General features: G+C 41.4%; 1 protein-coding gene across 8 annotated transcripts in view; it reads left to right on the top strand.

Annotated features, from left to right (window-relative positions):
- Window positions 1-24,235, top strand: part of THADA (THADA armadillo repeat containing) — a 332,244-nt gene that overhangs the window by 158,105 nt on the left and 149,904 nt on the right. For all 8 annotated transcript variants that reach the window (XM_045054143.1, XM_045054144.1, XM_006930069.5 and 5 more), the window contains one exon: window positions 22,352-22,520. In XM_045054143.1, the coding sequence (XP_044910078.1) occupies window positions 22,352-22,520 (169 nt within the window). The remainder of the gene's footprint in view (window positions 1-22,351; window positions 22,521-24,235) is intronic.

The following is a 24,235-nucleotide window of genomic DNA, read 5'->3' as shown; positions in this document are numbered from 1 at the left end:
ACTCTTACAAATATAGTAACATTTAAATTTCAAAATATTTTATTAATGTCTTTCCCTAAGGAGCTTTTATTTCCTTAGTCTTAATTATTTTCTCAAGACTTGTAGCCAAGGTGCTCAGTGGGCATTCTTAATGCTGAACTGAAGGATTTGACAACAGCAAGTCCCAAATGCTGACTGATGTGCGGTCATCTTATCCTACATGGTAGGGAGTGTTTTAAGATAAAAAATGTAGGTCTTTCCCTTTAGGCAGCAAATACAAATTAGGGAATAGAGTAGGAAGGCAAAGATGAATTATAGTAGGCTTAAAATGACCCAGCATGTTTGGGATATCTTTCCCTGACTGGCACAGTTTTTTTCCTCCCTCTCCTCTGGGCCTTGACCCTTCCCAGTCTATTTATAATCTACTTAAAACAAGCTGCATTAGTCACATCAACTACCCAGGATGCATTCACCCCCATATCCTTCTACTTTTTCCTTCGTATCTTATTTTCTTCACTTGCCTTGAGCCCTGAGACTCTTGACTGTGCTTCTCGCCTCCCCTCCACACCAGCTACAGATTTATTCTTCACCATTTATTCTTGTCTTTCACTTTATTTTGTGAGTACTCTTGTCATCAGTTCATCTGTCCCATAAATATATTTGCTGAGGGCCTACTTTGTGTTGTTGCCTAAACCCAGTGCCCCTACTTTTGTCACCTCCCATTTGCAAGAGAAACTAGAGGCCATTAGGCCTAGACTCTCCATGGAGGCGCCCGCCCCACCTGCCCCCATAGTTCTCACCCGTATTTTATAGCCAGATGCTTGGAAAAGGTTTTCTGTGTTCACGGGCTCCGTTCCCACCCTCCCCGCCTTAAGTCATTCCTTAAACTACTGCACCCTGGATGCCTCTTCCGCCACTTCACTGCAGCTGCCCCTATAAGGGTGCAGTGGGAGTGACCTAGTCATAGAAGCCTCTGGATGCTTTTCAGTGCTCATCCCTCTTTCCCTTTCTCTGGAGTTTGACACTACTGCACATCCCCTTCTTCGTGACGCTCTTTCCTCTGTGGCCTTCTTTGGCCATTATATCTTTCTCCTCTGGCAGGACCCCTTCTTTCTGCTTCCTCCTAAGTATTGGTGTGCCTCTTTGCCCTGCCCTCTACTCTCTTCATTTTCACTTTGCTTGCACTGTCTGGGGTTGCTCCTCACATACAGTGAGCGGTGTCCTAGATCTAGAACTCGTACAGAATCATAGATTCAGCATTCTACTGGACAACTTCTGCATGTCCCATAGATACCTAAAAGTCACAATTTCAAAACAAGTCTCCAGGTAATTCCTCTGCACCCTGAGGCTTGAAACAGCCATCTGTTAGGGCCTAGCACAACGTCTAACATCACATTCCATCAGGCCAGCTGTAGTCAGAGGAAATCAGGACTCAGGGTATCACAAGGGTCCTCCCGATGTCATTGTGTTCATATGTACTCACTAACAAAGGAACATTGCTTTAAAAAGTCACTGACTTTGGGGGGGCGTCTGGGTGGCTCAGTCAGTTAAGCATCCGACTTCAGCTCAAGTCATGATCTCGCCATTCCCAAGTTCAAGTCCCGCGTCGAGCTCTGTGCTGACAGCTCAGAGCCTGGAGCCTGTTTCAGGTTCTGTGTCTCCCTCTCTCTCTCTGCCCCTCCCCCACTCAGGCTCTGTCTCTCTCTGTCTCTCTGTCTCTCTCTCTCTCTCTCTCAAATAAAAACATTGAAAAAAAAGTCACTGACTTATATATCCCTCCAGTAAGTTTGAAATGATTTGCCTTTTTTCTCTTATTGACGACCGTCAGTTTGAGATAGCAAGGTAGCAGGTGTCGGTACCTTTCTTTGGAGATAGAAAAGCCAAGGCACCAAAAGTGTAAGCATCATATGTCCACAGTAAAAACATCGTTGAGGAGTCAGTCTATAAGAACTGATTCATTTATTCATTTACTCAATAGGTGTTTACTGCAAACATCAATTGTGTGTTGGGCACGATAGAAATACAGTGGAGCATCAGACAGATAAGATTTTGGTCTAATGGACTATCCTTTCTGGTATGCTGCTTCTTGGTCCCTGTCTTCTTTGCCCTGATTTGTTCCATCAAATTAGTGATAAATGATAGTATTTAGCTATGGGCCAGACACTGTTTTAGAACTTGACACATACTCACTTAATCATCATGACAACACTGTGAGAGGTCTGTAATGTTATTATCCCCATCCTCCAGAGAGGACAAGCTGGGTTGTAGGAAGTTTTAGAAATGTGCCCTAGGTCATATACTGCTAGGAAGTGAAAAGGCCAGGATGTGACCCAGGCAGTCTGGCTCCAGAACCCAGGCTCTTTGCCACTCCCTTAGCTACACTAATGCTTAACACCACAATATGCCTGCTTCTGATGCTACATGGCAAGTTAGTTCTCCACATGCCCAAATTAACCTACAGTTTCGAATGACAAATATTTGGACTCACTTTGCTTTCTTGAGCTCTCCCTCCATCCCATCTTGGGCATTGCTTTGGCAGTGGTCTCATTTCCTAATCTGAAATCAGTAGAAAAGGAAGAAAAGCTCGCAGTTAAGCCCAAGTGGTTGTGACAGGTTGCTAAATAAGACTGGCTCAACTGAAGTTCTGAGATTCTTGAGAAATACTGAGAGTTTCTTACAAAAGAAGTTTTCCTTAGAATAGGAAATCATGGGTCATTGCACAGTTGTGCGTGTCTTAGCAAAGAGAAAAATGTGTCTTGAGGCCCAAGAAGCATAAAGTCTTAATGAGATTATTTGTGGGTTCCTCTTTATTTATAACTCTTAAACTGTTAGAGAATATATTTTTCATCTGTCTTTACCATCGTAAGTTTCCACAGTCGAAACTTCACATAACTTTGAAAACCTCCCGAGTTACTGAAAGAAAAAGAAAAAAATTTACAGCTACAAACATTTAGGTAAAACTTTGATATTTACAGAGTACCTTCACACACAGCAGCTTAGTCGATCATCCTCTTTTGATTCTCTTGGAAAGAAAACAGAATCTCAACGCTATCAGCCAGCATATGTTGAAAGTTTGAAAAATTGTCAACGTTTCTTTGTGTGGTAACCCCACACTTAATGTGGAAAAATGGCAAGTCTGAATCGTGAAGTGTTCAAATCACTGACTATTATGACGTGAAAGTTCCGTTACTCCAAACTGCATAGAGTAACTTCGGGTAGCTTGCTCCAGTGGCCGGACAACGGCACCGGGTTACCGTAGTAGCTGACAACCCACGCCACAAGGCCTCTGACTGTGGGTTGAAATCCACCCCGCTTCTTTCTCAGGTTTGCATTTTTCACGTGCACAGTCCTACCTTGCTCGTTCACTAACCAAAAATTACTAGCCGAAACCTGCTGGAAGGCACACCAGGAGCGAGATGTGCCCTCAGGGTTGTGTTTTCGTTTGTATCGGAGAACTCCTGGCCTGGCATGTTCATATCCTGGCCACCGGTCCCCAAGAGATAGCCACATGTTCCCTAACTTTGAATGAAAACTTTCAGTCGCAAAGGGAAACTGCAGCTCATTCTCAGTCTAAATAAGCAAAAAAAAAAAAAAAATCAAAATTAGGCAGGCCCACACGAATGAGATTTTTCTGTTTGGTTTCTACAATGTCCAGAGCATTAACAAAAATACATATTTGTATGAGGGGTGCTGCTGAATAAATAAGCATCTTGTTTTTGATTATTGCAGTCATTTAGGAGAAGCCCATCTGGGTAGAAACTATGGAAATATATCCAGGTAGCCAAGAAAAAGCTGAATTGTTACTGAAGGTTGTGTCACACAGACAAGCAGTGGGTAGAAAATATTTTCAAACACTAAACAAATGAGTCTCTTAAGGCGGTCCTTTTGGGTGATGTGATGGGTAAGTAGTGTGGGTTTGGTTTTTTTTTTTTTTTTTTTTTTCTTTTGCTTAACTGTTTAATTATTATTACTTTTATTTTATTTTATTTTACTTTATTTTATTTATTTTTTTGCCAGAAGAATCTCTTTTTTTCTCTAAAGACAGAGTTTAAGGCTCAGCTTCTTTTCAGCTTGGATGAAATGAAAAGTGAAATTCATTTAATACTCATTATAACCTGCGTAAGTCTAGTGAAGAGAAACTTAAGAAATGTAACTCTTGTTTTCTAGCTGAGCCTCCATGCCATATAATTAATATAATTCAGTCACTTTGTGCCCATTTTTTTCCCCCCTGCACGATTTAAGAATTTAGTTCAGAGCCAGAATAAAAACCGGATTTAGGGAAAACTTGAAAAGACCGGAGCGGGATTTGCATTCTGCTGCATGGTTGAACACGTCCTGAAAGTACCAGTGTTAGAATGCCGTGTCCTGCTAGAAGGCCCTGTTGAAAACTGGCCAGCAGAGAGGCTTCCTAGTGCCGTCCCCTTGTCTGTACTGCTATGAACCATCTGTCATGAGAGCCCTGAGTAGGACCAAGGGGCCTCCACAGGATTGCTACACAGCCTGACAGAAGCTGTGCTCTGGTGCATAAGCCCCAGGCTGTGTGGGTTTTGGAACGGGCCGGCCACCCTGGCTCAACCCTGGGTAAATATTCCCGGGTTCTAAGTAGGATGGGGCGTTCAAAGCCCTGTTTTTCCCAAGTCCTTCCACGACCAATCCGTGACATGTTTTTATGAGGGCTGAGTGGAATGGCCGTGTGTGGAGGGAGGATAAGGGAATGCTTTCTACTACTAATTAATTTCACCTCCCTAATGGTCCCTTTTCCTGTTAGGAATGAAGCCACTCAGAGGGCCAGTAGCCTAATGGCCATAGCCATTCACCCGGGCCAGCTTTACCCCTAAGGTAGTTGAAAACTATCTGAAACGATTTCAGAAGCCTTAAGTGGTGCCTTCTACCCACCCAGTTTTCTCAGATGCCTCCTCCATTTTGAGTTTCACAGATAGACTTTTCATTATTTAAGTACATGGTTTCGATCCCTTCTAAAATGGAAATCCCACTGTGAGACATAGTACTTTTAAGTTATTATTAGTCAGTTATACCACCGTATGGTTTAGTTTAAGTTTCTTGGGTTTGGACGGGAAGAGAAATAGAAGACATCGGTTGGGTGTTTGGGGAAGTGTTTGGGGAAGGGATAAGGTCGGTGGTGGGGAGAGGATGCAGAACTTGGAACAACGGCAGAAAGCAAGTTGCCACGTTCACATGTGTGATATGGGTGAGGACTGCAGTGACTTCTTCCCCACCAGAATTTGCTCTCTTGCCTTCAGTGAAAGGGGGCTTCCTGTTTTCTACTTACCTCTTCCTTCTGGCAGGGAGAGACTTGAAGGTTTTTTAACAGCTCTGACTCTTCCTTATGCCTTCTAGATGTGGTTCCATTTCCTTTCCAAGATGAAAGCTTGTCTTTGTCCCCTCCCAGAATAGTTCCAGACAGCAGAACACAGTGAATCCTTCCAGATAAAAGACCCTGCTGATAAAATGCCAGATTGTTATCAGAGAAGTGAAGTGAGGGGAGTCAAGTCCCTACCATTAATTACCTAGTTACAGCTCTGTTTATGTCCTGTTCATTTGGGGGCATGTTTTCCTTGGACAGTTTCCTGTCTGTGTTCTGAACTGCAGTCTGATGTTGATAAAAATCCCAAAGGTCAGAATAGTGGGTTCCTTATTTTCCAAAAGGTTTATTGGCAAGGAAGAGACTACCAGCGTTTCTATCTTCCATGTGGAAGAAAATGGACAAATGCTTGGGTTCGGTGGTTCATTCTTCACCTCAAGCATGCAAACCCTAGTGTGTTGAGTGAACTCTGACTGTGAATACTTAGCTGAGAAGTTACCTGGAAATAGAATGACATTTATTCACTGTGAAGCCCTGAGTATCAACCAGGGAATGTGTATCTAGACATGGAGGCCAGAGTCTAAAATTCTCTGAAACTGCTTGGAAAATGTACTCAGTGCCACTGAACCGTCCACTTAAGAATGTGTCAATTTTATGTTATCTGTATTTTACCACAATAAAAAATAGATGAACAAATGAATAAATAGCTCCAGTACTTTGGTCACGGTTGGAAATACCAAAGGCTTGGGCTGCACGGTCCGCTTTATTTTGAATGGAATTGTTGTTGGATATGAGGCATTATTCACTCTTTTAAAAGCGGTGAGACTCTGAGCACAGAGAATCACAGAGAACCTTCACATGCTGAAGAGACTGTTTCGCCACCATCATATGGGCGTACTTGGGAAATTTGGGGATTGGGAGAGCCAGAGCCCTATCTTGAAAATGATTGCTTCCAAACCACTATAGCCACTTTCCTTCTACAAATGTAACAAAAGCAGGGAATAAGGTCTCCTGATGGCTAGAATAGTAGCATGTATTGCTCTGATTCTCAAAGAATGGCACTGAAATGCTCCATGACCAGAAGTGGTGTGAGTTAAGTGAACCTCCTCTGTGGTATCTGGCAGCCATTAAGTGGTCAGGCACATGTTTCTTCACCAAATTAAACTCACATCTGACCTTATGCTTTCCTGTTAGGTTGTATCCTCAGTCCAACCCATTTTTGCTATAAGGCCCTTGACCTGTGACTCAGCCAGCTCTTTCGGCTTCACTGGTGATGGGGGTTCTTTTTGCGGACTACACTGTTGCCTTTTGTTTGTTTGTTTGCTTGCTTTTTGCTAAGCCAAGAAACTTCTCAAGCCTTGCAAACATGTTCCCTGGTGACATAGCTGCAGTATGAATTTCAGGGTAGAAAAAAAGAAAGAAATATGAATATAGCCCTGTTCAGATCCCAAAGCTTTTTCTCTTGTTAACCCTGGAAGCCCTGAACCCAGCACCCTGACTAAAAGATGCTTTTTTCCCCTGTGTATGTGTGTGCTTATGCGCTTATTCCTACCATCATTTGAAGGCGGTCATGAGACATTCATCATGGTTTCAGCAATACTTTTCTCAAATTTAGTGTTTTCCTTAGAAAAGGCAAGAAAATATAGGAGCCTAGGAAGAAGTTAAAGTAAATTTAAAATATATAAGCTCACTTTGAGTGAAACCAGTAAAAATAAGCCCTGACCTTTTCTTATAGGTAAAAAAAAAACTGGAATTTTTTTAAAAAGTATTCTTTTAGGAAATAAAGATTTTGCCAGAAATAGCATGGGTGGTTAAAGCACTCTGGTGTGAAAGATGCATCTTTAAAAATCTCCCCTTTAAAAAACAAGATTTCTTTACTTTCTTCTTGACTAATGGTTTTGTCAGAGTAATCATTTGAACAATAAATGAAATGCTTTGAAGTATATAGGGGAGTAGAGAACTTTTCTGTGCCTTGTACAAAGTGGTGATACAGATTATAAACTAAATGATGGCAAATTCCACCAATTTACCCAGCGTCCAAATACTAGCAAATGTCACCAAAGCCATAGAGATCTACTGATGAAATCACGAAGATGAATGGAAGTGATCCAGATTGTTTAATTTCCTTTGAAATGTTGTATTTATTAGATCTTAGCACCCAGAAGTTGAACAGTATTGAATATCACACGTAGCACTTTATTTTTAATCTTAGGTTGAAGGTTATATCCTTGGCATGATTGAAGAATGACTCATATAATTTGCACTTTTTTTTTTTTTTTGATGGGCCAGGAGGGAACCTGGGGAGTAAGATGATACTGAATTGAGGCTAAATTTATTAATTGAATTCCAATGGAAATAAATAAATATTGCTTACAAATTTTCTTCTTTCTTTTTATATTCACGTGTATACCTTCTGTGAAGATTCCCTTGAATGCTACTTTTGCTTAAAATGCAATGTAAGATATCTCTTGGCCACTAAAATTAGCAGTGGGAAAGTGGGAATTCGTGATTTTTTTCCCTAGTTAAATGTATCAAGCTGTGTGACAGCCCAAACCTTCAGTCACATGTCCTTTTGGAGGATGTGGCCAGAATTCTTCATTGACATGTTCCCCATCTTAAAATACAATCACCGTGAAATTAATGTATTAAGCCTTAGTCACAATCCAGGGGAGGACTTAAAGGTAATGTGATTCTCCTTATAATTAGTAACCTAATTAAATGCTGGAGAGCTTTAGTCATATAGCACTGTACCTTGCTTCTGAACAAAGATAATACCACCACTGAAATTGTATACTTGTAACACTAGTATATTTTTAATTAGTGGTAAGGTGTGTGTGTGTGTGTGTGTGTGTGTGTGTGTGTGTGTGATCAGTTTTGTTTCATCTTTAAACTTTGCACAGCAGTCTCCATTGTGTATTCATTTAGACTATATTAAATAACAGTGTACTACCTTGGCTTCTGTCTTCTTAGAATTTGGCATGATTCAAACTGGGATAAGTTGAAATTTGCCTTTTCACTATGGAATAAGCAAAATATTAAAATAAGCAAAAATAAAAGATATTAGGAAGCAGGATTAATCTACTCAAGATGGGGGAAAATCTGTTTAACCTTAATAACCACATGGAAAATCCCGCTGCTAAATGCAGATGTGTTTATTAAAGCTGGCCCAACAAATCTGGCAGTGCTTGGTTGAATGGTTTGAGTTGTCAAGTGTACGTAAGTGTAATGAAATTGAATTTCTTTTAACATGTGTTACGGCTGTTTAATCCTAGTGTGATAAAAACGTCTTATAGCTGAGGCGCACTGGTTTTCTCAACTCGCATGGGCAGTAGAGACAGACAAACTTGACTCTGAATCCCAGCTTGTTCAATCACCCCCCTTTTTTAACTTGGGCAAAGTCACTTATTCTCACTGAGCATGTCCTAGAACAGCATGTGGAAGATTTGGAGGCATTGTCCTAGAAAAAAATAGCTTTTGTTCTTTTATTCTTTTATTCTTTTGTTCTTTTATTCTTATTCTTTTATTCTTATACGATTAACCATTACGATTTCGGTGTTCATTGATTTAAGAGAGCACAAGGAAAAGTTAATTCTGGTCATAAACGTTCAAAGGAAATAGCTGGGCTTGTTTGATCTAAGGAAAGGAAGACTTGGGATGATGTGCAGGTGGGATTGGAGGCAGAGAAGGGAAAACCAGACGGGATGTGTATAGTTTGGTGACTTCTAAAGTGCGTGAAAGGTTATTCTTTAAAACCAGCATTACGGAGGTATAATTGGTTATAAAATAGGGTGCACATGTTTAAAGTATACTATTTGATAAGTTTATATACCCATAAAACCATCATGCCTGTCAAGATAGGGAACATATCCATCACCCACAAAAGTTTCCTGTGCCCCTTTGTAATCTCCAGCCTCCCGGCTCCCATCACCTGGCAACAGCTGTTGGTCCTCGTTCTGTCACCACAGACTAATTTGCATTCCTAATTTCCATTCACATAAATGGAATCCTACATTATGCATTCTATTTTGTCTGCCTTTGTCACTCAGCATATTTACAGCATATTTTTAACCCCAGAAACCCTGAACTTAGAACCCTGACTAAGCGATGAGAGTTATCCATGTTACTATGTGTATCTGTTTCCTATTATCACTGAATAGTATCCCATGTATCACAATTTTTTTTATAGACTCACCTATTGCTGGACATTTGTGCTATGTATAGTTTTGACTATTACAAATAAAGGTGCTAGGAGTATTCATATGCAAGTCTTTGTATTGACATATGTTTTCCTTTCTCTAGCATAAACACCTAGGGGTGGAGTGAGTGGGTTGTATGGATGGCGTCTGTTTAACTTTTTATGTCAGATGTTTTCCAAAGTGGTTGTACCAGGAAAGGATGAGAGTTCCAGTTGTTCCATATCCTAGCCAGCTCTTGATATGCTCAGTCTTTAATTTTAGTCTTTCTCGTGAGTGTCCTGTAGTATCTCTATGTGGTTTTAATTTGAACTTCCCTAATGACTAAGGGTATTGAATATCTGTACATGTGTTTATTTGCCATCCATCTATCTTCTCTGTTGACGTGTCAGTTCAGAGTTTGACCCATTGTTTTTTTTAATTTGGTTGTTTGTTTTCTTATTATTCAGAATATCTTCTAGACACAAGTCAGAAAGTTATGCTTTTAGACATAGATTCATTTATTTCCCTGGCATATAGAGCCAGCAAAATGAAATTAAGTTGCAGCAGGAAAAAGTATAATTATACTTAAGTACTTTTAACTGTGACACTAACACGAGCATTGGGGCAACCAAAGGAGGATGTAAAACTTTCCCTGAAGGTATTTAAAAATAGGGCTGACAATGGTCTGTTTGGATGCTGTAGGTTGGCTGATATATGACTCAATTTACCTAATTGCAGTCTTGATTTGAGGAAAGAATCTTCCATGGGGTGGGTCTATTGCTAACACTCAATATTCCTCGCTCTTTTGTGCTCTTTTTTCAGGCCAAAAATCTGTAATTTCTTGGAATTTTTCAAAACTTTCCATGTACTTTACGTTTTGTTTTTTGTTTTTTAATTCATTCTTTCGGATTTTAGCTTGAAGTGTTGCTACAAAACATAGAAGAATCATTCAGGGGCATTAATTGGTTTGAGCAAAAACAAATTACAATCTCTGGAGAGTAATCAAATTCAGAGAAATTGCTCAAATTTCTCTCATCCAGCAGTAGCACAAATCATTGTTTTAACTGATAGTATTGGGAAGATTCATTTAACTCTTTGCAGAGGCAAAATAATTAACTAGATTCTAGAGGAGAGGTTCTACTTGATTAAAGGAGTTGGGTGGTTTTAGCCCGCGGAAGGGAAGAGCAAGGGGTGATTTAATGACAGGATTCTAATATAGCTAATGAAGGGTTTTCCTGTGTGTCGAAAACACTGGTCATTTGTTCTCCAACTCCAGAGAGACTCAAACTAGAGAAAATTGGCTCCCAGTGTAGAAAGATTGAGTGTGGGTAGTGTTGGACTTAAAACTTTTATTATTGGCATCAATATTATTATGAGATTAAGCCATGGAATAAGCCAGGAGAGATCATAAAGATCTTTTAAAATAAAAAAGATAGCTATCTGTCTGGGATGTCCAAATGTCCATTGAATTATAGGATTTGGTTATTGAGGGGGACCTTAGAGATCACTTATTCTAATCTTTTACAGATGAGGATGTGAAAAGACATTATGTAACTTGCCTGTGGCCACGTTGCTAGACGCTAATATTTTAATCTGAGAATGTTTTCAAAGTAGCCTCACTTAAGAGACACCAAGACCATGGGAGAGTTTCTACTTCACAGCAGGTTTCCCTCCAGCAAAATAGTCCCTTAAATCTGATGATTATGTGTGTAATTTTTCCCCAAGCCAATGAAGAGCCAATATACTGACCCGTATGTGTCTCTTCTTGTCATTAAAAATGCTAATGATTTTTATTCTTGGATATTTTGAATTTGTCTCTAAATAAATGCTGTACCTGAAATGACTGTAAATGGTTTGACCTGAGGTGACCAATATTGATCGAGGTCACCAGAGGATACTGCCACAACCTTTGGGGAACCTGTCCCAGTCTGATATGGGGTTCCTCATACATTTCTGGCTGATAAACTTCTGCGCTACAAAGCCTGTAATTTGGTGGATGACTTTGGGTCAGTTGTCATGTTCTGGTGATTCATTTGCCTTCCTTAAAGATAATATATTAAAAAGCTTTAGGTTTTGTTTTGCAAAACACTAGTTAGAGCCATAGGAAACACTTTTAGGCCACCAATTCATTATATATAGGGTTTGCAAATACGAGTTCTAACCATTGGCATTAAGTGCAATAAATTGCTTTACAAAGGATTGTACATCCATTACCATAACTGAAAGAAATTGGCACACTGCAGTTTTTTTGATTGTGGTTACATTTTATTTGGTAGCTCATCATTCTGTACATGTTCCCACTAGACCACCTAGAACAAAAAGCTACATATGTTTATATAGTATTATGTACTTATTTTAAAGGGTTTGTATGAGCACTAAAAAAATGTGATAAAATATTCAAAAGTACCTAGCACATTTCCTGACATCTAGCAGACACACAGTAGATGACCCTACTTTGCCTTCTTTCTTTCCTTTCTTGGGTTTTAGCCGTGGGTATTGGGATTTTTCAGAAATCTAACAAATTCTTGTCAGAAGGGAAGTTAATAAAATTGTTCACATTTAAAAGTATTTACTTAAAAATTACCGCCAGTGTCTGTTGAGCACTCACTTTACTCACAGGATGTTTAGATTTTATGAGATTTTAATATCTTTTCAGATACAGTCAACTGAAAAGTCAGGTTCTGTCAGTGCAAGAAAGATTTACTCAGCACCTGTGATTTGCTTAGCCAGTCTTGAGCTAGATTTAGGACGCTTTGAATGCCAAAATGAGAAATTTGTATTTAAAGTGGCAATAGAGAGCTATCATAGGTTCTGAAACATTTGAAAGCTAAAAACAAACACAACTTTTTCAACCAGACCAAAAACATTCCTTTCCAAACCCTCCCCCTAAATATATATATTAGGTTAAAAAGAAGGCAAATTCTGTCTATACCTTTGTGTGGTCTGTTGAATTGACCACCCAGTCCCGTGTTTGTGAACTGAAAACCACTCATGGTAAATATGCTGTGAAGTTTAATGGAGTGAATTTCAACTGTATGAAACTGCTTTGAGAACTTGGCTTTTGAGCAGGGACCATCATCCCAAGGAGACCCGGCATGGTCAGGACTTTTTCTCTGAGCCACTCACTACCTGCAGGAAAAGAAGACATGCTGGGGCCAGGTATTACGTTCAACCCCTTTAGAGAATCAGCGGCTGCCTGAATGTGCTCATCTCTGTCTTTTGTGGAGCCAGAGTAGAAACAGTGTGAGGGCTTTTGCTATTGAGAGGAATGTGCAGCTCTTCTCACTTACTCTGCACAAGCTGCCGCCCCCCAGCTCCTGCCCTGCACGCCACTTATCCCAGCCTGGGAGTCCTGAGGGTAGCTCCAGAACAGTTTTCCAGCTGTCCATGCAGACACCAGTAGACCAGTACGCAGCTTATGGATTCAGAGTCAGAGAGAAGATCCACACGTGGACTGGGCTTGGGAAGATTATGCCAAAATTTCAGACTAAGTCTTGTGATTATTTTCATTGTTTTGGAGAGTTTAAACTGGGTGTGTTAGATAGCTGTCTTTTTTTTTTTTTTTTTCACTTTGTAATACTCCATTTTGTTTTGGGTAAAGAGTGAAATTAATGATTCCCTTTTAATTTCTAGGGCTTCCCACATGTTTGTGTATTTCTGTTGCTGTAAAGTCTTTCTCACGCTTTTCCCAGAGTCAGGAAAGAATCATTGTTAAAGGACACCACATTTCAGTGTTCCAGAGGAAAAAACCCCTTCTTTCCAACTGTCTAGACCATTTGTTTAGAATCTGAAAAATTCCATTTCAAATTGTATTTATTGTTATCTAGGCAAAAAAATAACGAAAGAATGAAGTGAAATTTCAGATGAAATACAATTTTCATACTTCATCTCTGTATTTTGATATCAGCAAGTAACCAGGGATTAGCACTCAGAAATCGTGTACCCTTTCATGTATTTAAGACACGTTTGTGATTTTATTTTATTTTTTTTTTCAACGTTTATTTATTTTGGGGGCAGAGAGAGACAGAGCATGAACAGGGGAGGGGCAGAGAGAGGGAGACACAGAATCGGAAACAGGCTCCAGGCTCTGAGCCATCAGCCCAGAGCCTGATGCGGAGCTCGAACTCACGGACCGCGAGATCGTGACCTGGCTGAAGTCGGACGCTTAACCGACTGCGCCACCCAGGCGCCCCACGTTTGTGATTTTAAATAATTAAAGAGCATTGTTCAAAGAGCTTTTTGAACTAAGTACCACACTAGATACCTTCCTCCCTCCCTGTTGGAAAATTCCCTTGCTTTATTTCCTAACACTAAAAGGCATGGCATGAATGCAAGTAGCCATTGTCCTTGCATCTGTGACCCTGCGTTTTGCCACATGTGTGGCCTAGTGCTGTGCCCAGTTCTTGCAGGAGCAAGTGGAGGGGTGTCAAAGTGATGGAGGCTCATTCCCAGCTCTTGACCAGCTGCCATTTTCACCGTTTTTAATAGCCTGTGACTAGTCAGCCTGCTTAAAGCCTTGATAACTTAGAGGCAGAGTGGAGGTAACCTTAAAAGAATGTGTCTTCTATGGCCTAGCTCTGTGGTTATACTGTACCAAGTGGTTACATACTGAAGTTTTCAGATGCTCTATTGTGGCTTATTATTGTCAGCGTTTCTTGATAAAAACACTTTTTTAACGTTTATTTATTTTTGAGACAGAGAGAGAGAGACAGAGCATGAACGGGGGAGGAGCAGAGAGAGAGGGAGACACAGAATCGGAAGCAGGCTCCAGGCTCTGAGCCATCAGCCCAGAGCCCGACGCGGGGCTCGAACTCACGGACCGCGAGATCGCGAGAACGTGACCTGAGCTGAAGTCGGACGCTTACTCGACTGAGCCACCCAGGCGCCCCAAAAACACTTTTTTTTAAAAGGTTTTACTGTGTTGATTGCAGTTAATTTGCAAAGAGCAATTATGTTTTGAGCTGTCCAATGGATAAACATTTAAACTAAGCATTCTACCCGGAGATACATATATATTTTTTTTGTCCACGAAAGCTGGAAACGTACAATTTCTAGCTTAGCTTCTGTCTACTGCTCTTAATTCCCTCTGGCTATCCAAACCAAGGACTTTTAAAAATCAAACTTCAAAAGTGCTGAACCCATTATGCTTCCAAGAAATATATTTGAATAAAGAAATCCATGAGCTGTGCAGAGGGCAAGATTACAGTCAATGCAGCTTCTAAATGCTAGCGGTTTGAGTTCAAGAAAAGGAACAAGTTGTTCAGGTGGTGGTAGGTCCTTTGATGAACTGAAAATTGGTGTAGAAAGGACAAGTAGAGAATCTGGCGACCTTGATGGGCATGAACTCACCTGAAAATGTGGGAGAAGGGCTATAGCAATGCCACGTTTACAACAAAAACATAATAGTCACAGGACATTCTGAAATGCCTGCTTTTTCAAATTCACTGGTACGGACATTTTTTTCAGTGGTTTCTCTCTTTTGTGCATGCACACATACCCACACACACGTACGTATTTCCTGAAGGCAAGATTTGAAATCAGGAACTATACACAATGAAAAGGAAAAAGAAATCTTTGGTGAAACAGCATCAGCATGGAATAGAATTTGGGCCCTAGACCTGAGAATAAATTCTGTGGGCCCCACAGGGCACTTGCCCCAAAGAAACTCAACCTTCCATCTGTCTTTTCCAGCTCCTTTGGCGGGTTGGCAGAAGGGTAGCCTTTGTGAGCACTTGAAGCCCGTTTGGTACAAGCAAGGCTCTGTGTCCTCAGGCAGTGGTTGAGATAGAGAACACTAGAGAGTTTGTACTTGTGGATAAAGCTTTTAAGTTTGAAAGGTATTCCAGCTATTAGCTTCAATAATAGCTACCACTTACTGACCACTAACTTATAGGCATTGCATCTTATGTGCTTTATCTCACTTAAATTTCCCAACAGCCCTATGAGGTCATTTCTCTTGCCTATTTTATAGAAGCTAAAAATTGACCTGTCCAAGGTCGCACGCTAGTTAAGTGGCAGGACTTGGATTTAAACTTAGTTCTGCTGGATTTCACAACATGTTCTTAGCTCCTGTCCTATGTGCTGTGTTATTCAGAACTATGAAGACCCCGCTTCTGCTCTCCAGGTCGTTTTGGTAGGCTCTAGCATGGTGCATGAGGCTGCTGTGGGGAAGGCAGATGAGATGTGCCCCCAGCTCCGATGGATCTAAGTGTGCAGTTGCAAGGACAGAGTATGAGAAAGGAAGGGATGGATTCTGATCAGAGGAGGTGCAGTAAGATTTTTGCAAAAGAAGTGAAACCTGAGCCGAGTTCAGAAGAGGGTGAAATGACATTCATTCCAGTGAGGACGAGTTGCATTGTGCAGAGGTACCAAGGATAGTAGACGATAGTTGGTTTGACAGAACATACACAGTTGACCCCTGAACAACTTGAGAATTAGGGGCCCTCACCCTCCCACCCCACGCAGTTGAAAATCTGCATATAACTTTTGACTCCCCCAAAACTTAACTGGTAGCCTACTGTTGACTGGAAGCCTTATATTGATAGCATAACAGTTGATTGACACGTATTTTGTATGTTGTGTGTATTATATACTGTCATCTTACAATAATGCCCAACTTTTTCTTAGTTTTTTCAGTATTTCTAGGCTACGTAGTTCATCTGTGAGTTTTTCACATTGTCACGAATCTCCAAAACATTTTCTCCAATGTATTTATTGAAAAGAACCTGCATATAAGTGGACCCGTGCAGTTCAGACCCCTGTTGTTCAAGGTTCCACTTTATAGCAAGATTCTTCTTTTTAAAGTAGTATAGCCTGAGGTCTCAGCCTATGCCTTCTCACCCAGCCTGCAGAAATACCTCGCTAGGTAGAGTTATCTCAACTTTTATCAATAGATGACCATTCCCCAACAGCAGACGGTGCTGCTACTGTATGAGAAACAGACAATCATGGCAGGGCATTCTTGAGTAAATCTAGTGAAAGACTTGGGAGGAAGTCACACATAGCTTCTTTAAACTCGGCCCAGCTCCTAGGACGCCAACCCCTTGGTCAAGTAGGGGCATCTAGAGAAAGTGGATGACCATCTTCAGCAGCAGCAGCAGCAGCAGCAGCAGCAGGAGTTTGGGGCTTCTGTTTTGTACAAGGTACAGCTTGACCTCTGCAAAGTAAGGATAGGACTGGAGCTGGGCCTGGGAACGTAGAGGACCTGGGGGGAGCATTAATATTATCAGTGAGGGAGAGTGGAAGGGGGTATTAGCTGGATCGTGAAGTCACTCTGAGACTTTTCTCAAGACTTTCTGATTCTTGTGAAATGAGGGACTCACACAAGGTCACTGGGCCTTATGAAGTCCTTTCAAAAATACCTCCCTCACATTGCCTAAAAATGTTCTCTCAGCCATTCTGCCTTGTTGTGCGGATTAGATGAGGAAATACGTGCAAAGATTTTAACACAAAGTCTGGCCCTCTGTCAATGCTTAGTAAGTGTTAGTGGTTATCAGCATCATTTTATTGTTCTGCTTCATGTTCTACCAATTAGAGGCCGGATGCCTTCAAAAGCCAGTCACATTCAGTGGGTCTAGGTTGAACTTGTCCAAAGCTTTTCCAAGACTGAGGATTTTGAGGTGGCTGCATGTCAAGTCTTAGAAAACTAGATTTTGCAAGTGGACAGACCCTAATTGGAATGCAGGATCTGACACTTGCTAGTTTTATGATCTGAAATATGTTGAGAAATCTTTCCTCATCTGAAAATAGCAATGATGATGATGATGATGACCTTGCAATGAAGATTTAGTAGAGTCGATGAAATAGTGTGTCTAAAGTACGTAGCCAGTCCCCACACGCAGTAGTTATTTAATAAACCTCAGATCCCTTCCTTCTGTCTGGATGCACTGAGGGGCAGTTTGGGCTCATGCAGGGAAAGACACAGGCCCAACCCAAATGCTCTTTCCGCCTGCCCCAGCTTCATCACAGCTGGACCATATCCCCCAGACCACCCACCCTCCTCTCTGTGTGTCTCCCCTCAGCCCTTCTACAACAGCCTGTGTTTACTTCTCGTGGCCCTGACAAGTACAGGCTGATCGGCCTGTCTTTCCCACTGCAGTGTGGGCTCCCGGGGCATGGGCAGTCGCTTTTCTGTCTGCTTCTCTGGTACCTACCTGGTGTGGGCTTGTGTGGGGCACTCAGATGTCTCCATGCTCATCTAGGAGGTACTGGTGAGCAGAGAAAGTTTGGGGAATGGCCAGCCACTTACCTGTGAAACCTTCCAAGGAAACTGGAATAGAATCTGAGGGTAAATATAGAGGGAAACATGTGGATAAAGGTCAGCCACCATTCTAGGAAATGGTGAAGTGTAGGGAAGATCTCAGAAGAACAGTTGCCTGCTCAGAATATTCTAAACTCTCCAGGGTTCTCCGTGGTGCCTGAAGTCCAGAGGTGTGTATAATTCTCACTTGAAGGTCCTTTATCTCCTCCAGAAAGCCATTCCAACTCCTTCTGCCACTTGGCTTCTCTATGCCGCTCCTAGCTGTGTGGGTCTCCGTGGGTACTACTGATTTGGGATTATGGGGTTATCTGCCTCACTCCCCTCTAGACTGGTGGTATTCTGTGAGCAGAGTCCTGTTCTCTGTCTCGCTGTCTGGGAAGCGGAGCACATACCTGACAGTCACACTGCGTGCAAAGGAGCAACTGGAGATTCTTGCCCTGGGTCTGGGAGACACTGCCCCAAGGGTTTTGGGTGTGTGTCATGAACCTCCTGAAATTATATGGGAAATTGCATGTGTATGTTCATAGATCTATTTCTCTTTGGAGAGAGCCCACAGTTTGTATTAGATTCTGGAATGTTTTGGGGATCCTACAAATACTAAAAACAAAAACAAGAAACTCAACACACACATTTAAAGATTTCCTACATACTAGTAAAGGCTGCGTTTTTATTAGCTGGGAGATATTTTTATGCTCCCTCGATTTCCAGGTGTGAGCTACTGCTCAGAATAACCCACAGATTCCATCTTGGAGCCGTGCATGGTGGTTCTGGCTTGGGTGCTGCTGCTGACATATCCCGGAGGGTCCACTTAGGCTTTCTGAGCTTCGTTTTATGTTTCGTCTGTTCATTTAGGTTTGTAATGCCCTCGTGTCCTGCAGGAATGTTGCATAGTAAAGAAATAGGGGTGTTCATATATTTTATAAATTGCCAAGGGCTCTGTAATTGTGGGATGCAAGTGTTATGGTGACAGATGTGTCATTTTTCATGTTACACAGTGCGGAGAGCACAGTAGGCACTCAGTAAATAGATTAAAATTAACATGGGAAGGGTTTATTGGAGTGAAAGTTCTAGAGGTTCGGGTGTCTGCATGTCCCGCACACCCTGTGCAAGGATCTAGTGCTCAGGCCTAGAACACATCTAGGGCTACTGAGGACATGGTTTTCAAATAGTAGTAAAAGGGGACATGACCTTTCAGATCCCAGATCCATTTGGTGTATTTTCCTGAAGAAATTGAGGCTTAGAGAGACAGAAGCAGACCTACTTATTTTCAGAAGGGCTTGAGATTCCTCCTTACCATTTTTAAAAAATGTTTTATTTATTTTTGAGAGAGAGAGAGAGAAGAGGAGGGACAGAGAGAGGGGGAGACACAGAATCCAAAGCAGGCTCCAGGCTCTTAGCTGGAGCACAGAGCCTGATGTGGGGCTTGAACCCACGAACTGCAAGATCATGACCTAAGCTGAAGTCAGATACTTAATCGACTGAGTCACCCAGGCACCCCCCTCTCCTCATCACTTTTGATGGAGCGCCCCCCCCCCCAATCTCATTGCCTTCATATCATCAGTTTGTTGTTTTATCTTCTTATAAATGGTACAGCCTTCACACCACAGTCTTCTTTCTCTCATTGAGGCCATTTAGAGGCCTGCAGTTCTTAGAACATGCAGATCCTGTACTGGACACAGGCCCATTTCACTATGGAAACTTTGTATCTCCAAAGCGCCTTGCCTCTTGGAATGTTCTCATAGACATCACATGAGAACACTGGTATAGATTATTGCTACCACTGTCAGCTCAACTGAGACCCAGAGGTTACTGTGATTTGTCCAGGCCATAAAACACAGTATACAAAGCAAAATGGAAATCCAGGTGCTCTGATTTTCCATCCTTTATAGCTGCTAGACTCTGTGTCCCCACAGAGCATCTCTACTTGATTTTGGCACATTTACTGAATCAAACTAGGAGACTCTAGCCAAGGGAGAGATAGATTTTAGGTGCAAATATATTCTGCTTAGGGCTAAAAAGACTGTGTTTGTATCCTCTCACACTCCAGGTCACATATACCTCATCAGACCCCCTCATCAGACCCCTCCCTGCCCCCCAGGAACTGACAAAACAGTAACCTGGAAATGTTTTTTTGCTTAATGGGTGTGTGCGTGCGTGCGTGTGTGTGTGTGTGTGTGTGTGTGTGTGTATTGACTATAATCTATCCATCCATTTTAACAACGTGCAGTGGAGGAGTTTGAAATTACATTTAATCATTGTTTTATAATGAATGATAATTAAATATTACTTTTAAAATAGGCTTTTCTTTTTCTATAATTGCATTACTTTTTGGTGGGGGGGGGGGAGATTTTATTTTGCTCTTTAACCTGATTGTGTGCATTTGGAAAGTACCCTAGCACAGGGTATCTGAACGCAGAAAATTCTGACATTTTTCCCACTTTCCATTCCTTCTCCTGTATGGATGCCAGATTCCTTTGGGAAACCATCATTTGCTAAAGGTCAGGAGCAAAAGGAGGGGCGTTCTTAGTGTTCAGTTACTGCTAATTAGAAACTAAACATCTGTAACCATGTCAGAGTTATTTGTGTTTGAAAAGAAACATTTATATACAAGAGCCTAGTTCGGCAACATAAAACACACTCTAACCCAAAGTGTGTGTGTTGGAAGGGTGGGGAACAGACAGATGAGGAAGCTTCCTACAAATGACCCGGCTTGAGTGAGGTCATTTGCTAATTAAATCTCAAAGCGTTTTCAGAGTATTTTCTTTTCTCTGTCAAGTGAAGTTTTCTCACTCCCCCCCCACCCCCATCATGGGCCAAAGCAAACATTTTATTGCGTTTGCCCATTAAAGATTAAACATTTAATCATTTTAAAGGAAAAATAAAAATGCGTGATTTGGCAGAACCTCGTCAAAAACCGTTGGGACGTCTCTAGCTACCTGCTGTAATGTTAGCTCCCAGTGTCTTCCCACAGTATGATGTAAGGTGAGTTCTCCATCCATAAAGTGTGTGCTGATTGACCTGTCTCACAGATGTACACTTGTAGGGGGAAAAAATGACCCAAGGTTTGACTTCCCCTGTGCCTCTTTCTCCACTCTTCCTACCCCACTCCCCATGATGAAATTCTCTTTGGACCATTCCATTTGTACATTAATTAATCTGTTCTTTTATTGTCATGTTAAGGTAAATGTCAGTGTTACCTCTGGGGTATTAGAAACGTTACAGTGGTAGGACTTTGTGCGTCTGCATGCTAAGTCTACGTGGCCACATGGCCCTAATGACCCAGATCTTAGCAGTAATACCTTCTTGGAATAGTAATTAATTTCGAAAACAGAACGAGAGACCTCTCTTTCTTCCACAGAGTCTACCATCTTCTGATCTTCCCCATCCTTGTCTTGACGTCTAAGATATTTCTATAAGTTGAGTTACTTTCTAAATTGGGTAAAAAATCATGGAGTCTTGAGAGTTCTCTAGTTAAGAACTTACTTGAGCCGAGACTTACCATATTGGGCTTTCCTCTCAAACAATACTATCTCTGTGAAGGCTTTCAAGTGCACCATTTCAACAAAATGGTCGTGGACTCTCAGGTTCTGAGTGTTTACAAAGTCAAGAGGCTCTTAGATGACCTGCCTTTCCAATGACCTTTGTAGAATCTCAAAATCCCACTTGTCTGTGACTTTCACTTTAAGAACTGGCTTTTCTTCAAGCTCTTTGGGTGTGAGTCAGCCCAGAGTCAAGGATTCAGTGACTTGAGGGTCCAGCTCTTGTTCTCTTGACAATAGTTCAAGATCTTGTAGTCTGCCGTTTGTGGCACTCCCCGGTCTGGCCAGACCCACTTCTCAGCCTGAAGTTCCACTGTTATTTCTGAGCCTCTACTTCAGTCAGATACATCTACCTATACCTTGAGCATTTTCTCCTTGCTTTATACCACTGTTTCTGGTTGAAACAATTTCCTGGTTTCGGCCTTCTGGGAACCATGCTTGCTTTCTTTCAATCCTTCTCAATACCAGAATCTACAGTCTTATCCTCATGTAGCCATAATATGAAGATCACTTGCATATCGTTCTTCCAGGACTGTCTTGTGCTTTTGGGGCATCTTTTCAAATGTACTGCCCCTCTTGCCATCCAGAGTATAGGCACCCCAAAGACCACAATGACTTTTATTTCTCATGGCACCTACTATTTGTTCATTTTGAGTGCTCAGTGAATAGTTGTTTGATTGTTGAGGAGGAAGCTATTTTTTGCTACTATTTATTGAATCATTCCCAAAGCCTGTCCGCATTTATTTCTGTGATCGAATCATAGATATTAATGATATTTATATGAAACAGAAAATCACCTGTAGAACCAACACTAACACATACACACCATCATTGGAATAAGGGAAGTATTAAAAAAAAAACAAAACCAACATTTGGAATAAGGAGGAACTCCCATCCCCTACCCCACTCCCCCTCAGCTTGGATGTCCCAGCTGGAGCTAGATAGAACATCAGCATGTACAGAATGACATATATCCAAAAAAAATTCAAAACAAACAAAAAAGAACATTAGTAAGTACAAAGGCATGGATGTGGAAAGGAGTATTGAATGGTCTTGTGTTTTTATGTCTCCCCAGATGCGGTCACTCCCCTGTCTACCGCTCCCGTGAGATGGCAGCTCGTGCCTTGGTTCCGTTTGTTATGGTGGATGAAATCCCCAATACCATCCGAGCTCTGTTGGCCAAACTCCCCAACTCCACCGATCAGTGTTTCCGGCAAAACCATATTCATGGGACGCTTCTCCAGGTAAATAAAGTTACCTTGTGTCAAACCGCACAGGATAAACTTTGGTTTCTCACCTACTGTTTGCAGGTGAAGATTTGATACACAAGCTTTTAACTTTATCCGTAGAACTCTTTTCTATTGCTGAAAAGGACTGGTATTTCCTAGGTGTGCTTTTTTCATTACAAACATGAGTACAGCATCACACTGTGATTCAGTCAGATCGTCTTTTGCATTAAATCCCGTATTTTTTACTTCATGCTTTCTTTCCCATTTGTACATAGCTCTCTGAACCAGATAAAGTTCTGTCTTTTCCATCAAGTGCCTACCGACTATTCTGGGCCACTCCCTGTTCAAGGTGAAGTTGTGAGCATTCCTTGAAAGAGAGGAAGGAGAATTAGACACATCAGGGAGAGTTTGTGCTGTGGCATCACACATAGAAATGCCAAGCCCTACTCTCCTGTTTTCTCAGTGCTACAAAAGAGACTTTTTATTTTTAATAAATATACAAATACACTTACTGCTTTTAACTTAACATTTCCCCCACAAAGGACCAAAGCACAACAAATGAATGAGAAAGAAACTTCTTACCGGAACTGTCTTTTTTAAACCCTAACGATAAACTTGGGAACGGGTGGTACTCGACACGTCTGTTCATGTGGCTGCTAGGGTCACTCATGTTGGGGCGGGATTGGGGGTGAGATTCAAGTATCAAGTCATGTTTGTGGTTTGTGAGCAGAGTTGAGGAGTGGCCTTGAGATCCCAGGATGTGCCATAAGGTTGAGGTCTCTGCTGCCGACACGAGAGGCACCGTATAGAATGGTTAATGGCCTGGGACTCTGGAGCCAGACTGTCTCAGGGTCGGTCTCACTACTCACTGCCTGCACATCTGCAATTGTTTTTTATGTTATTACTATTATTATTAAGTTTTTTATTTTAATTACAATATAGTGAACATACAGTGTCGTGTCTTCATTTTTGAAGCAAGGACAACAGTGATATATACCTGCTAGGGATTTTGTGAAGATTAAATGAATTAAAGCATATAAAGTGCTTAGAATAGTACCTGGTACATAATATGATATAGAGTTACTATTGTTATAGTTTTAATGAGCCTGTACTATAATAAAAACTAAGATTTTTAGTAACTAATTCCCTCTAGGTGAGAATGAATGCAAGATAGGCCTGTCTTCATGCCTTCCTTTCTTGGTTGTTACATATATTCAGTAAGTATTTGTTAAATGTATTAAATACCTCCTACGTACCACTGTGTCCATCAGAACAGTGACTAAGTCGGTTCTTGCACTGAAGGAATCCAGGACAAAAACAGGCCTCTGAGAACGAGCAATCATCATGTAGTGTGCTAAGTGCTAGAGAAGCACCTAGCAGGGCCACCTGACTGGTTTTGAGGGAGTCAAAGGAAAGCTTCCCAGAAGAAGTGACCTCGAAGTAAAGGCAGAAAAAGCCAAGCAAAAGGTGGAGGGAGAGCCCCCCACGCAGAGAGAACGGCATATAGCAGGGCTCAGGATGGGTGACAAGTCAGCCCATCTGGGAACTGCAGGCTTGGGTGGGATGAAGTTCTAGGTTGGCAGGTCACAAACTGGTCTCAGGACCTCTTTACCCTCTGAAAAGCTATTGTGGATTCCAAAAACACTTTTGTCTATCAATATTTAATTAGAAACTGAAACAGGAAATCTTAAAACACAAGAACTCACAAGCACACATTCCATTAGTCATTA

The sequence above is a fragment of the Felis catus genome, chromosome A3 (assembly GCF_018350175.1).
Source record: "Felis catus isolate Fca126 chromosome A3, F.catus_Fca126_mat1.0, whole genome shotgun sequence".
In the NCBI taxonomy this organism is placed as follows: domain Eukaryota; kingdom Metazoa; phylum Chordata; class Mammalia; order Carnivora; family Felidae; genus Felis; species Felis catus.
The sequence above is the reverse complement of the archived record's forward strand: the minus strand, read 5'-3'. Positions and strand labels throughout refer to the sequence as shown.